At 51.1% G+C, this 15,700-nt stretch overlaps 1 protein-coding gene across 3 annotated transcripts; it reads left to right on the forward strand.

Annotated features, from left to right (window-relative positions):
* Window positions 1–7,423: 7,423 nt before the first annotated feature.
* CREBL2 (cAMP responsive element binding protein like 2) lies at window positions 7,424–14,763 on the forward strand. Of its 3 annotated transcripts, none has more exons than XM_063929274.1 (4): window positions 7,424–7,732; window positions 12,385–12,573; window positions 12,930–13,077; window positions 13,803–14,763. In XM_063929274.1, the coding sequence occupies exons 1-3, from the start codon at window positions 7,718–7,720 to the stop codon at window positions 13,071–13,073; spliced, it is 348 nt and encodes a 115-aa protein (XP_063785344.1). In that variant the 5' UTR covers window positions 7,424–7,717; the 3' UTR covers window positions 13,074–13,077; window positions 13,803–14,763. The 3 variants fall into 3 exon arrangements, with proteins under 3 accessions (XP_063785344.1, XP_063785342.1, XP_063785343.1); XM_063929272.1 differs by lacking the exon at window positions 7,424–7,732 and adding an exon at window positions 11,917–12,072; XM_063929273.1 differs by lacking the exon at window positions 7,424–7,732 and adding an exon at window positions 11,917–12,072 and having other exon boundaries at window positions 13,806–14,763.
* Window positions 14,764–15,700: the final 937 nt, after the last annotated feature.

Raw genomic sequence — 15,700 nt, forward strand, 5'->3', positions numbered from 1 at the left:
GACAGGGCACATCTAAAGAAAGCTTTAGGATCACCTGGTGTGCACTGGCTCCTCCCCCTATGACCCTCCTCCAAGCCTCAGTTAGGATACTGTGCCCGGACGAGCGTACACAATAAGGAAGGATTTTGAATCCCGGGTAAGACTCATACCAGCCACACCAATCACACTGTACAACTTGTGATCTGAACCCAGTTAACAGCATGATAATAGAGAAGCCTCTTGAAAAGATGGCTCACTACAACAATAACCCGAATTTTTTGGTAACAATAATTATGTACCAGTATTGCAGACAATCCGCACTTGGGATGGGCGCCCAGCATCCACTACGGACTACGAGAAATAGAATTATCGGTAAGTAAATTCTTATTTTCTCTGACGTCCTAGTGGATGCTGGGAACTCCGTAAGGACCATGGGGATTATACCAAAGCTCCCAAACGGGCGGGAGAGTGCGGATGACTCTGCAGCCCCCAATGAGAGAACTCCCGGTCCTCCTCAGCCAGGGTATCAAATTTGTAGAATTTTACAAACGTATTTGCTCCTGACCAAGTAACTGCTCGGCAAAGTTGTAAAGCCGAGACCCCTCGGGCAGCTGCCCAAGATGAGCCCACCTTCCTTGTGGAGTGGGCATTTACAGATTTTTGGCTGTGGCAGGCCTGCCACAGAATGTGCAAGCTGAATTGTACTACAAATCCAACGAGCAATAGTCTGCTTAAAAGCAGGAGCACCCAGCTAGTTGGGTGCATAGAGGATAAACAGCGAGTCAGATTTCCTGACTCCAGCCGTCCTGGAAACATATATTTTCCGGGTCCTGACAACGTCTAGCAACTTGGAGTCCTCCAAGTCCCTAGTAGCCGCAGGCACCACAATAGGTTTGGTTCAGGTGAACGCTGAAACCACCTTAGGGAGAAACTGAGAACGAGTCCTCAATTCCGCCCTGTCCGAATGGAAAATCAGATAAGGGCTTTTACAGGATAAAGCCACCAATTCTGACACGCGCCTGGCCCAGGCCAGAGCCAACAGCATGACCACTTTTTCTGTGAGATATTTTAACTCCACAGATTTAAGTGTGTCAAACCAATGTGACTTTTGGAACCCAAAAACCACCTGGAGATCCCAAAAGTGCCACTAAAGGCACAAAAGGAGGCTGTATATGCAGTACCCCTTTAACAAATGTCTGAACTTCAGGGACTGAAGCTAGTTCTTTTTTGGAAGAAAATTGACAGAGCCGAAATTTGAACCTTAATGGACCCCAATTTCAGGCCCATAGATACTCCTGTTTGCAGGAAATGTAGGAATCGACCCAGTTGAATTTCCTCCGTCGAGCCTTACTGGCCTCGCACCACGCAACATATTTTCGCCAAATGCGGTGATAATGTTTTGCGGTTACATCCTTCCTGGCTTTGATCAGGATAGGGATGACTTCATCCGGAATGCCTTTTTCCTTCAGGATCCGGCGTTCAACCGCCATGCCGTCAACGCAGCCGCGGTAAGTCTTGGAACAGACAAGGTCCTTGCTGGAGCAGGTCCCTTCTTAGAGGTAGAGGCTACGGATCCTCCGTGAGCATCTCTTGAAGTTCCGGTTACCAATTCCTTCTTGGCCAATCCGGAGCCACTAATATAGTGCTTACTCCTCTCCATCTTATCAATCTCAGTACCTTGGGTATGAGAGGCAGAGGAGGGAACCCATACACTGATTGGTACACCCACGGTGTTACCAGAGCATCTACAGCTATTGCCTGAGGGTCCCTTGACGTGGCGCAATACCTGTCGAGTTTTTCCCAACGGTTTATAATCATGTGGAAGACTTCTGGGTGAAGTCCTTACTCTCCCGGGTGGAGGTCGTGCTGAGGAAAACTGCTTCCCAGTTGTCCACTCCCGGAATGAAAACTGCTGACAGTGCTATCACATGGTTTTTCGCCCCGCGAAGAATCCTTGCAGCTTCTGCCATTGCCCTCCTGCTTCTTGTGGCACCCTGTCTGTTTACGTGGGTGACTGCCGTAATGTTGTCCGACTGGATCAACACCGGCTGACCTTGAAGCAGAGGTCTTGTTAAGCTTAGAGCATTGTAAATGGCCCTTAGCTTCAGGACATTTATGTGAAGTGATGTCTCCAGGCTTGACCATAAGCCCTGGATATTCCTTCCCTGTGTGACTGCTCCCCAGCCTCGCAGGCTGGCATCCGTGGCCACCAGGACCCAGTCCCGCATGCCGAATCTGCGGCCCTCTAGAAGATGAGCACTCTGCAACCACCACAGGAGGGATACCCTTGTCCCTGGTGACAGGGTTATCCGCTGAAGCATCTGAAGATGCGACCCGGACCATTTGTCCAGTAGGTTCCACTGGAAAGCTTGCGTGGAATCTGCCGAATGGGATTGCTTCGTAGGAAGCCACCATTTTTACCCAGAACCCTTGTGCATTGATGCACTGAGACTTGGTTCGGTTTTAGGAGGTTCCTGACTAGCTCGGATAACTCCCTGGCTTTCTCCTCCGGGAGAAACACCTTCTTTCTGGACTGTGTCCAGGATCATCCCTAGGAACAGAAGACAAGTCGTCGGAAGCAGCTGCGATTTTGGAATATTGAGAATCCAATCGTGCTGCCGCAACACTACCTGAGGTAGTGCTACACCGATCTCCAACTGTTCCCTGGATCTCACCCTTATCAGGGAATCGTCCAAGTAAAGGATAACTAAAATTCCCTTCCTTCGAAGGAATATCATCATTACGGTCATTACTTCAGTAAAGACCCGGGGTGCCGTGGACCATCCCTACGGCAGCGTCTGAACTGATAGTGACAGTTCTGTACCATAACCTGAGATACCCTTGGTGAGAAGGGTAAATTTTGACATGAAGGTAAGCATCCTTGATGTCCCGAGACATCATGTAGCCCCCTTCTTCCAGGTTTGCAATCACTGCTCTGAGTGACTCAATTTTGAATTTGAACCTCTGTATGTAAGTGTTCAAAGATTTTAGATTTTAAAATCGGTCTCACCGAGCCGTCTGGCTTCGGTACCACAATAGTGTGGAATAATACCCCGTTCCCTGTTGCAGGAGGGGTACCTTAATTATCACCTGCTGGGAATACAGCTTGTGAATGGCTTCCAAAACTGCCTCCCTGTCAGCGGGAGACGTCGGTAAAACAGACTTTTGGAAACGGCGAGGGGAATACGTCTCGAATTCCAATTTGTACCCCTGAATATTACCTGAAGGATCCAGGGGTCTACTTGCGAGTGAGCCCACTGCGCACTGAAATTCATTGAGAACGGGCCCCCACCGTGCCTGAACTTGTAAAGCCCTAGCGTCATACTGAGAGCTTGGCAGAGGCGGAAAAGGGTTTCTGTTCCTGGGAACTGGCTGATCTCTGCAGCCATTTTCCTCTCCCTCTGTCACGAGCAGAAAAGAGGAACCCTTTTGTCCGCTTGCCAACCAGGACTGCGCCTGATAATACGGCGTCTTATTTTGAGAGGCGACCTGGGGTACATTCCCTTTTTTTTTTAAGGCAATACTTCCAAATGCCGTTTGGAATCCGCATCACCTGACCACTTTACTGGTATAATTGGACAACGCACTTATACTTGATGCCAGTCGGCAAATATTCCGCTGTGCATCATGCATATATAGAAATGCATCTTTTAATTGCTCTATAGGCAATAATATACTGTCCTCATCTAGGATATCAAATTTCCAGTCAGGGAATCCGACCACGCCAACCCAGCACTGCACATCCAGGCTGAGGCGATTGCTGGTCGCAGTATAACACCAGTATGTGTGTAAATACATTTTAGGACACCCTCCTGCTTTCTATCAGCAGGATCCCTAAGGGCGGCCATCTCCAGAGAGGGTAGAGCCCTAGTTCTTACAAGCGTGTGAGCGCCTTATCCCCCCTAGGGGGTGTTTCCCAACGCACCCTAACCTCTGGCGGGAAAAGGTATACTGCCAATAACTTTTTAGAAATTATCAATTGTTATCGGGGGGAAACCCACGCATCATCACACACCTCATTTTATTTCTCAGATTCAGGAAAACTACAGGAAGTTTTTCCTCACCAAACATAATACCCCTTTTTTTGGTGGTATTTATATTATCAGAAGAGTGTAAACTTTTTCCATTGCCTCAATCATGCAATGTGTGGCCCTATTGGAAATCACGGTTGTCTCTTCACCGTCGACACAGGAGTCAGTATCCGTGTCGGCGTCTGTATCTGAGGTAACGGGCGCTTTAGAGCCCCTGTATGAGACGTCTGGACATGCACAAGCTGAGTAGCCGGCTGTCTCATGTCAACCACTGTCTTTTATACAAAGCTGACACTGTCACGCAATTTCAACAGTACATCCACTCAGGTGTCGACCCCCCAGGGGGTGACAACACTATTACAGACACTCTACTCCGTCTCCTCATCATTTTTCTCCTCATACATGTCGACACAAACGTACCGACACAGCACACACACAGGGAATGCTCTGATAGAGGACAGGACCCCACTAGCCCTTTGGGGAGACAGAGGGAGAGTTTGCCAGCACACACCAGAGCGCTATATATATACAGGGATAACCTTATATAAGTGTTTTTCCCTTTATAGCTGCTGTATTGTTTATACTGCGCCTAATTTGTGCCCCCCTCTCTTTTTTAACCCCTTTCTGTAGTGTAGTGACTGCAGGGGAGAGCCAGGGAGCTTCCCTCCAATTGAGCTGTGAGGGAAAATGGCGCCAGTGTGCTGAGGAGATAGGCTCCGCCCCTTTCTCTGCGTCCTTATCATCCGTTTTCTTGTATGTTTTGGCAGGGGTTAAATGCATCCATATAGCCCCTCTCTGTTTTAACCCTGTTTCTGTAGTGCAGTGCAGGGGAGAGCCTGGGAGCCTTCCCACCAGCATTTCTGTGAGGGAAAATGGCGCTGTGTGCTGAGGAGAATAGGCCTCGCCCCCTTTTCGGCGGGCTTCTTCTCCCGTTTTTCTGAGACCTGGCAGGGGTTAAATACATCCATATAGCCCCCAGGGGCTATATGTGATGTATTTTTAGCCAGAATAAGGTACTATCATTGCTGCCCAGGGTGCCCCCCCCCCAGCACCCTGCACCCTCAGTGACCGCTGTTATGAAGTGTGCTGACAACAATGGCGCACAGCTGCAGTGCTGTGCGCTACCTTATGAAGACTGAAAAGTCTTCTGCCGCCGGTTTCTGGACCTCTTCCATCTTCGGCATCTGCAAGGGGGGTCGGCGGCGCGGCTCCGGGACGAACCCCAGGGTGAGACCTGTGTTCCGACTCCCTCTGGAGCTAATGGTGTCCAGTAGCCTAAGAAGCCAATCCATCCTGCACGCAGGTGAGTTCACTTCTCTCCCCTAAGTCCCTCGATGCAGTGAGCCTGTTGCCAGCAGGACTCACTGAAAATAAAAAACCTAAAAACTTTTTCTAAGCAGCTCTTTAGGAGAGCCACCTAGATTGCACCCTGCTCGGACGGGCACAAAAACCTAACTGAGGCTTGGAGGAGGGTCATAGGGGGAGGAGCCAGTGCACACCACCTGATCCTAAAGCTTTTACTTTTGTGCCCTGTCTCCTGCGGAGCCGCTAATCCCCATGGTCCTGACGGAGTCCCCAGCATCCACTAGGACGTTAGAGAAAAGATTTACCAGTAGGTTTAAAATCTTATTTATACTGTCCTGTACTGTACTGCCCTAACCCCTCTGTATTATACTGTCCTGTACTGCCCTAACCACTCTGTATTATACTGTCCTGTACTGCCCTAACCACTCTGTATTATACTGTCCTGTACAGCCCTAACCCCTCTGTATTATACTGTCCTGTACTGCCCTAACCACTCTGTATTATACTGTCCTGTACTGCCCTAACCCCTCTGTATTATACTGTCCTGTACTGCCTTAACCACTCTGTATTATACTGTCCTGTACTGCCCTAACCCTTCTGTATTATACTGTCCTGTACTGCCCTAACCCCTTCTGTATAATACTGTCCTGCCCTAACCCATCTGTATTATACTGTCCTGTACTGCCTTAACCCCTCTGTATTATACTGTCCTGTACTGCCCTAACCCCTCTGTATTATACTGTCCTGTACTGCCCTAACCACTCTGTATTATACTGTCCTGTCCTGTACTGCCCTAACCCCTCTGTATTATACTGTCCTGTACTGCCCTAACATTTCTGTATTATACTGTCCTGTACTGCCCTAACCACTCTGTATTATACTGTCCTGTACTGCCCTAACCCCTCTGTATTATACTGTCCCGTACTGCCCTAACCCATCTGTATTATACTGTACTGCCCTAACCCCTCTGTATTATACTGTCCTGTACTGCCCTAACCCCTCTGTATTATACTGTCCTGTACTGCCCTAACCCTTCTGTATTATACTGTACTGTACTGCCCTAACCCCTCTGTATACTGTGCTGTACTGCCCTAACCCCTCTGTATTATACTGTCCTGTACTGCCCTAACCCCTGTATTATACTGTACTGTACTGCCCTAACCCCTCTGTATTATACTGTACTGTACTGCCCTAACCCCTCTGTATTATACTGTCCTATAATGCCCTAACCACTCTGTATTATACTGTCCTGTACTGCCCTAACCCATCTGTATTATACTGTACTGTACTGCCCTAACCCCTCTGTATTATACTGTCCTGTACTGCCCTAACCCCTCTGTATTATACTGTCCTGTACTGCCCTAACCCCTCTGTATTATACTGTCCTGTACTGCCCTAACCCTTCTGTATTATACTGTCCTGTACCGCTGTAACCCCTCTGTATTATACTGTCCTAACCCTTCTGTATTATACTTTCCTGTACTGCCCTAACCCCTCTGTATTATACTGTCCTGTACTGCCCTAACCCCTCTGTATTATACTGTGCTGTACTACCCTAACCCCTCTGTATTATACTGTCCTGTACTGCCCTAACCCTTCTGTATTATACTGTACTGCCCTAACTCCTCTGTATTATACTGTGCTGTACTGCCCTAACCCCTCTGTATTATACTGTGTTGTACTGTCCTAACCCCTCTGTATTATACTGTCCTGTACTGCCTTATCCCCTCTGTATTATACTGTCCTGTACTGCCCTAACTCCACTGCATTATACTGTAACTGTGGCACAAAGTCAAAGACCATTTCCCTGTCTCCACAGATGTCGGTGCCATTTTGTTGTAGACAGATTGCATAAGCTTCAGCGAACTGACGGTCTGCGACAAAATGGCCGCCGTCACCCTGTAAGTTAGACACAATTTTTTTATTGACCCTCGAGAGAGGAGTCTGACGTCACACAGTTAGTGCGCGGCATGCTGGGACTTGTGGTCTCCTGTTTCTGAGAGGCCCCGCCCCGCCCATTGAGTCTTTTTCCAGACTACTTTATCCAACAGCCCTCGCGCTGGCAGTGATGACGCACGCGGCCCGCGAGGAGGCTGCTGGGAGATGCAGTTCGTGACTCGGCTTCGCGCGGCAATGCTTGTAGGCGTGGGAACTACATTTCCCATCAGTCGTAGCGCCACTTCCTGCTTACCGAGCAGCCCTTACAGGAGTCAGCTGAGCGAATGTAAACAAACTCTTCCTAGGAGGGCTCCCAGGAGCTCAGCATCAGCAGCCGCCAGAGGCCCGGGAGGAGGAGGAGGAGGAGGAGGGAAGCTCTGCACGGGGTGCCTCGGTCTATAACCTCTATATCCAGCTGCAGCTTCTGCCATAGGTCATTTACTGCTTCATCCAGGCTGAGCAAGATGGAGGACAACAAGGTAAGATCAGGATCATCACTCTCAGTGCTGGTTACATATAGTCTGTGTCCATAGCAACCCAACATCAGTTATATACTGTACTAGAATGTGTATACAGAGGACTGGAGCGCTGGGCCCGCCGCAGGGGTGGGGGCTGGAGCGCTGGACCCGGTGCGGAGGAGGAGGCTGGAGCGCTGGGCCCGGTGCGGCGAAGGGGGCTGGAGCGCTGGGCCCGGTGCGGCGGAGGGGGCTGGAGCGCTGGGCCCGGTGCGGCGGAGGGGGCTGGAGCGCTGGGCCCGGTGCGGCGGAGGGGGCTGGGCCCGGTGCGGCGGAGGGGGCTGGAGCGCTGGGCCCGGTGCGGAGGAGGGGGCTGGAGCGCTGGGCTCGGTGCGGCGGAGGGGGCTGGAGCGCTGGGCCCGGTGCGGCGGAGGGGGCTGGAGCGCTGGGCCCGGTGCGGCGGAGGGGGCTGGAGCGCTGGGCCCGGTGCGGCGGAGGGGGCTGGAGCGCTGGGCCCGGTGCGGCGGAGGGGGCTGGAGCACTGGGCCCGGGACAGCGAAGGGGGCTGGAGCGCTGGGCCCGGTGCGGCGGAGGGAGCTGGAGCGCTGGGCCTGGGGCGGAGGAGGGGGCTGGAGCGCTGGGCCCGGTGCGGCGGAGGGGGCTGGAGCGCTGGGCCCGGTGCGGAGGAGGGGGCTGGAGCGCTGGGCTCGGTGCGGCGGAGGGGGCTGGAGCGCTGGGCCCGGTGCGGCGGAGGGGGCTGGAGCGCTGGGCCCGGTGCGGCGGAGGGGGCTGGAGCGCTGGGCCCGGTGCGGCGGAGGGGGCTGGAGCGCTGGGCCCGGTGCGGCGGAGGGGGCTGGAGCGCTGGGCCCGGTGCGGCGGAGGGGGCTGGAGCGCTGGGCCCGGTGCGGCGGAGGGGGCTGGAGCGCTGGGCCTGGGGCGGAGGAGGGGGCTGGAGCGCTGGGCCCGGTGCGGAGGTGGGGGCTGGAGCGCTGGGTCTGCCACGGAGGTGAAGGCAGGAGCGCTGGGCCCGCCGCGGAGGAGGGGGCTGGAGCATTGGTTCCGCCGCGGAGGAGGGGGCTGGAGCGTTGGGCCCGCCATTAAGGAGTGGGCTGGAGTGTTGGGCCCGCCATTAAGGAGTGGGCTGGAGTGTTGGGCCTGCCATTAAGGAGTGGGCTGGAGCGTTGGGCCCGTCATTAAGGAGGGGGCTGGAGCGTTGGGCCCGTCCTTAAGGAGGGGGCTGGAGCGTTGGGCCCGTCATTAAGGAGGGGGCTGGAGCGTTGTGCCCGTCATTAAGGAGGGGGCTGGAGCGTTGAGTCTGTTGCAGATGGCAGGGCCTAGATGGAAAAAATGTTTGGAGCAATGAGACCTATAGGAGAGTTTTCAGTTTTCTGCTGTGTGAATTTCAGAATCTAGGAGGTGCACAGGTGTACTCATTACTCACTGACATATTTCCCAGGTCACCCAGCAGGTGCACAGGTGTACTAATTACTCACACAGTTCCCAGGTCACACAGGTGTACTCAGTACTCACTGACACATTTCCCAGGTCACCCAGCAGGTGCAGAGGTGTACTCATTACTTGCAGACACATTTCCCAGGTCACTCAGCAGGTGCACAGGTGTACTTATCACTCACACAGTTCCCAGGTTACACAGGTGTACTCATTATTCACTGACACATTTCCCAGGTCACCTAGCAGGTGTACTTTTTACTCACTGACACAGGTCACCTAGCAGATGCACAGGTGTACTCATTACTCACACAGTTCCCAGGTCACACAGGTGTACTCATTACTCGCAGACACATTTCCCAGGTCACTCAGCAGGTGTACTCATCACTCACAGTTTCCAGGTCACACAGGTGTACTCATTACTCACTGACACATTTCCCGGGTCACATAGCAGGTGTACTTTTTACTCACTGACACAGGTCACCTAGCAGGTGCACAGGTGTACTCATTACTCACACAATTCCCAGGTCACACAGGTGTACTCATTACTCGCACAGACACATTTCCCAGGTCACTCAGTAGGTGTACTAATTACTCACTGACACATTTCCCAGGTCACTCAGCAGGTGTATGTTTTACTCCCTGACACAGGTCACCTAGCAGGTGCACAGGTGTACTCTTTACTCACTGACACAGTTCCCAGGTGCAGGTGCATAGGTGTACTCATTACTCAATGACACATTTCCCAGGTCATCCAGCAGGTGCACAGGTGTACTTATTACTCACTGACACATTTCCCAGGTAACCCAGCAGGTGCATAGATGTACTACCTACTCAATGACACATTTCCCAGGTCACCTTGCAGGTGTACTTTTTATTCACTGACACAGGTCACCTAGCAGGTGCACAGGTGTACTCTTTACTCACTGACAGTTCCCAGGTCACCTAGCAGGTGCATAGGTGTACTAATTACTCACACAGTTCCCAGGTCACACAGGTGTAGGTGTACTCATTACTCGCAGACACGTTTCCCAGGTAACCCAGCAGGCGCACTCATTACTCACTGACACATTTCCCAGGTAACCCAGCAGGTGCACAGGTGTACTCCCTACTCAATGACACATTTCCCAGGTCACCCAGGAGGAGCACAGGTGTACTCATTACTCACTGACACATTCCCCAGGTCACCCAGCAGGTGCACAGGTGTACTCATTTCTGACATTTCCCAGGTCACCCACCAGGTGCACAGGTGTACTCATTACTCACTGACGCATTTCCCGGGTCACCCAGCAGGTGCACAGGTGTACTCATTACTCACTGACACATTTCCCAGGTCACCCAGCAGGAGCACATGTGTACTCATTACTCACTGACACATTTCCCAGGTCACCCAGCAGGTGCACTTATTACTCACTGACACATTTCCCACGTAACCCAGCAGGTGCATAGGTGTACTCCCTACTCAATGACACATTTCCCAGGTCACCTTGCAGGTGCACAGGTGTACTCATTACTCACTGACACATTTCCCAGGTAACCCAGCAGGAGCACAGGTGTACTCATTACTCAATGACACATTTCCCAGGTCATCCAGCAGGTGCACAGGTGTACTCATTACTCACTGACACATTTCCCAGGTCACCCAGCAGGTGCACTTATTACTCACTGACATTTCCCACGTAACCCAGCAGGTGCATAGATGTACTACCTACTCAATGACACATTTCCCAGGTCACCTTGCAGGTGTACTTTTTATTCACTGACACAGGTCACCTAGCAGGTGCACAGGTGTACTCTTTACTCACTGACAGTTCCCAGGTCACCTAGCAGGTGCATAGGTGTACTAATTACTCACACAGTTCCCAGGTCACACAGGTGTACTCATTACTCGCAGACACGTTTCCCAGGTAACCCAGCAGGCGCACTCATTACTCACTGACACATTTCCCAGGTAACCCAGCAGGTGCACAGGTGTACTCATTACTCACTGACACATTTCCCAGGTAACCCAGCAGGTGCACCGGTGTACTCATTTCTGACATTTCCCAGGTCACCCACCAGGTGCACAGGTGTACTCATTACTCACTGACACATTTCCCGGGTCACCCAGCAGGTGCACAGGTGTACTCATTACTCACTGACACATTTCCCAGGTCACCCAGCAGGAGCACCTGTGTACTCATTACTCACTGACACATTTCCCAGGTAACCCAGCAGGTGCACTTATTACTCATTGACACATTTCCCAGGTAACCCAGCAGGTGCATAGATGTACTCCCTACTCAATGACACATTTCCCAGGTCACCTTGCAGGTGTACAGGTGTACTTTTTATTCACTGACACAGGTCACCTAGCAGGTGCACAGGTGTACTTATCACTCACTGACACATTCCCCAGGTCACCCAGCAGGAGCACAGGTGTACTCATTACTCACTGACACATTTCCCAGGTCACCCAGCAGGAGCACAGGTGTACTCATTACTCACTGACACATTTCCCAGGTAACCCAGCAGGTGTACTAATTCCTCACTGACACATTTCCCAGGTCACCCAGCAGGAGCACAGGTGTACTCATTACTCACTGACACATTTCCCAGGTAACCCAGCAGGTGTACTCATTACTCACTGACACATTTCCCAGGTCATCCAGCAGGTGCACAGGTGTACTCATTACTCACTGACACATTTCCCAGGTAACCCAGCAGGAGCACAGGTGTACTCATTACTCACTGACACATTTCCCAGGTCATCCAGCAGGTGTAATCCCTACTCAATGACACACCTTAAAAGATCCACAGGTGGCACTATTTATGTAACCTGTGATTTTGTGAGGACACCTGGAAAACCTGACCTGTTTGGGGTCCTGATGACTGAGTTTGAACCCCTGTGCACTAGGCAGCACTCCCACACCTGGGTACAGCATAATACAAACACCTCGTAGATGACGTCCTGGTGACTATGGAACCCACGGAGAACGGCTTACCTCTGTGATATATAGTGAATACTCTAATAGTATTGGGAAATGACTAGAGAATATGAAGTGACCTATCGATAAAGGTTGATGTTTGGTGAGGAGTATCTCTGTGCTTTCCATCTCATGGGCTCCACCACACACATTCCCGTCACCCAATGTGGAAGAAGTTGTGACGCTTTTACGTTATTGTTGTCAGTCTCTTGTTTCTGAGGCCTCTGTTGCTGACGTGTCATCCTCCTGGTCTCTGTGCAGGTGTCCGGAGGGAAGGTGAAGAAGCGAGGGCGGAGGCCGGCCAAGATTGACCTAAAGGCCAAGCTTGAGCGGAGCCGGCAGAGTGCGCGAGAGTGCCGTGCGAGGAAAAAACTGCGTTACCAGTACCTGGAGGAGCTGGTGTCCGGCCAGGAGCGAGCCATCTGTGCGCTGAGGGAGGAGATGGAAATGGTACTGGCCCATATTCTACCTGCCGTGTCTTGTAATATCAGGACAATGCAGGAGCCTCCCGCCCTATGTTGGGAAGAACCTGTTTCAAGTCATGTGATGTCCGTGCTCTCATTAGTACAGGTGTATAGGAATAATCCGATAGGGTTAGGGAGTCCCCTCTACTTACTCGCTGCGTAACTATTCACCTCTGTGTAGTAGCAGTAGTGCCACCTAGGGACAAAACACGGTTCCTGCAGCTGTAGGAGGAAGCTATTATGGTGTACCAGGGGATCCAATTAGCTGTATATCGTGTTTAAGATTGAATGAGTTGAGTTTTTCTAGCCTTGTAACAATGTGTTTCCCCTACCTCCACACAGTACAAACAGTGGTGCACCGCCATGGATCAAGGTAAAATCCCATCCGAGATCCGAGCGCTCCTCAGCGGAGAAGAACTGAACAAATCTGCTCCCAACTCCGGCAAACCGCACCGACCTGTGAAAGCGGAACCTGCGGAGAAATGACCCTGTGAGTACCCCGGCTGGGGCAGGAAGGGGGTAGTGGGGGGTAGCTATAATCCCATCCCATTCAGCCTTTGTCGTTGTTATTATTCCACCCACTCTAACTAATCCAGCTAATTAGCTGTCACACCTGCAATCACTCGCCTCGCGTTGATCGTGCTGAAGAACCCACCGCAGCCAGTTAGAAAATGGATGCAAGTGTCTGATTGGTTGGTAAGAGGGTGGCTACTGACTAGGCCCAGGGTTTCCTGCTGCTGTTCCTGCATTTGTTTCTTGCTTTATAAATGTCTCAAGACCCACTTCTTCACCAAACCCAGCTAAATCTCATCCTAACCCTCTGTTCCACACTCTCTATGTACCCCATCTGTGTCACCCCTGTCTGTCTGCCCCTCCCCTTTACAATGTAGGGTCTCACGAGCAGGGCCCTCTTCCCTCATGTGCTTATCCTTCTCTTACTTTAATAATCTTCAACTGTACCACATCCATCAGTCTTCTGCCACCTGATACTTATTCCAGTGTCATCTGCTGATGTAACTATGTGTATTTACCCTGTACTTGTCCTATATTGTCATCAACTGTAAGTTGCTGTTTTCCTGTTTGATTATTTATGTACTCTAAAATTGGGCGCTGCGGAACCCTTGTGGCGCCATATAAATAAAGGATAATATTAATAATGTAACCCTGCATAACGTGTGCACAAGCTTAAGGATTTTCCTTGTTTCATTCTTAAAGCAGCACCCCTCATTTTTTTGGTTGGACGTGTCTACTTGCTGATTGCTACCTGAAGCAAAGGAATGGGGTCTGGCATCCGGGTCTCTACACAGGGTCTTCCAGGCGACTGAGCCCTGCCCGCAACATCGGAGAGGGAGTGAAGTCTCTTACGCCCCTGTGTCTGTGACTATGCATCGTCGCCCTGTACACGGGAAAGAAAGCGTTTGCTACGGTGTCCTATCCTAGATAGTCAGCTTTTGTTCTATTCCCGACACAAGCACTAACCCTTTAAATGCCACCGGGGGTCTGCCAAGCCTAGCTCCATATCCCAGCCGAGACCCCTTTAAGAGAAGCTGTATGTGGTGTGGGGTGAAAGAAATGTATGATTCTCCGTCAGCTGAGCGCAGCAATAGGTACGGGATGTAGTTGTCGGTGCGGTAAGGCCAGGCTAACTCTGCTCTGCCGCCCGTCTGTTGTCCTTGCATTATGTAAAACTTCTGAGTCTTGTGTGTCCTGCTTTTAGTACTATATAAATCTTCTATAATAGCGGCTGATATGAATTCACATCTGCCGTCGATCGTGGCTGCAGGAACGAGACGCGGTGGATGAGCGGCTTTCTCGTGTGACTGTCAGATAGCGGTTCAGACCACGTTCTCGGCAACGCTGAGCTGCCCGGGGATATTCTCTAGGCAGCACCTATCCTGTTATCCTAACCCCTGGCATTCCCAGAGGAATCCTCGTCCCTCCCCAGATAAACCTCTATGTCCGTGTGCCCACTTCTCACTATGAGAATTACAGGATGGGGCCTGCATTGCCCCGTGGTGTGTACATTGTACTGTAGTCTTGTACGTCCCCAGCGTTAGTTGTGCCTGTCTCCTATTCTGCTAACAACGTCGAGACTGAATAAACCGACAAATAATGCAGACTGTACTTCTTGTGATTTGTATACTGTACGTTGCAATTAAACATGACTGATTCTAAAGCATTGTATATTGTATGTTACTCCGTGTCTGTGATTTTCCTGGTTCCATTACTGTTTCTGGTTAGTATTTTACTCCATCAGTCAGACAATGAACTTTTACTGTTGCTTCTTCTGTGATATCTATATATACCTACAGTATTTATATGTATTCTTTTACTGAGCAATGTACACAAATGAGTAGCCAACTTCTCTCATTATATTTATAATAATACACTATAAGAGGGGTAGGCAACATCTGGCACTCCAGCTGCTGTGGGGGACTACACATCCCAGCATGCCCTGCCACAGTTTTGCTGTTAGGGAATGTTTAAACTGTGGCAGGGCATGCTGGGATGTGTAGTTCCACAGCAGCAGCTGGAGTGCCGGATGCTGCCTGCCCCCTGCACTATACAGTGATTCTGATAATTTTCAGATTGTGTTCTTTAATAATCAATAAGTGGCAATTTTAGGGGCGGAGGAGGCGCTTCCTAATATGTGTGTGCGCAGATCAGACTAGATGGGCCAAGTGATTCTGATCTGCCGTCGCATTCTATACTTCTGTGGGATGGGAGCAGCTCAAACAGGCCTACTAATTCCCCTCTTCCCAGGCATCCTAGGACTCCAAGGAATACAGGAGCTTGGTGGATCCGGGTAGCAGTAGTGGCTCTGTATGCTGCATTTACTGCCAGCTCCTCCATCCAAAACCTTCAAGGTCCTAAATGGGCTATTGACACATGTCCTGGTGGAAAGGTGATCTTAGTGATGGGGTGGGTTTCTGCTGCTGTCAGTCAGGTTAGGACGCATTCTATATACTGTGGGGCCAGTACTCACTACTGGCTTCCCAGTTCGTGCTCTTAGGCTGCTCAGGCCATGCTGTAATTGTGGTAGGGTTCTGTCCCTCTCCCACTGACCCTGCCCAGTATTTTGTAGGGCGGCCCGTCCTCTCATCAGACTGGTT

The sequence above is a fragment of the Pseudophryne corroboree genome, chromosome 6, assembly GCF_028390025.1.
Source record: "Pseudophryne corroboree isolate aPseCor3 chromosome 6, aPseCor3.hap2, whole genome shotgun sequence".
Lineage (NCBI taxonomy): Eukaryota > Metazoa > Chordata > Amphibia > Anura > Myobatrachidae > Pseudophryne > Pseudophryne corroboree.

What these genes read in the sequence shown, in the direction of transcription:
- CREBL2 (XM_063929272.1), top strand. Translation starts at nt 11,932, where the DNA reads ATGACACACCTTAAAAGATCCACAGGTGGCACTATTTATGTAACCTGT. An exon ending in GGCAGCACTCCCACACCTGG is followed by an intron (nt 12,073 to 12,384) that starts GTACAGCATAAT and finishes GTCTCTGTGCAG; the next exon opens with GTGTCCGGAGGGAAGGTGAA. An exon ending in TGAGGGAGGAGATGGAAATG is followed by an intron (nt 12,574 to 12,929) that starts GTACTGGCCCAT and finishes ACCTCCACACAG; the next exon opens with TACAAACAGTGGTGCACCGC.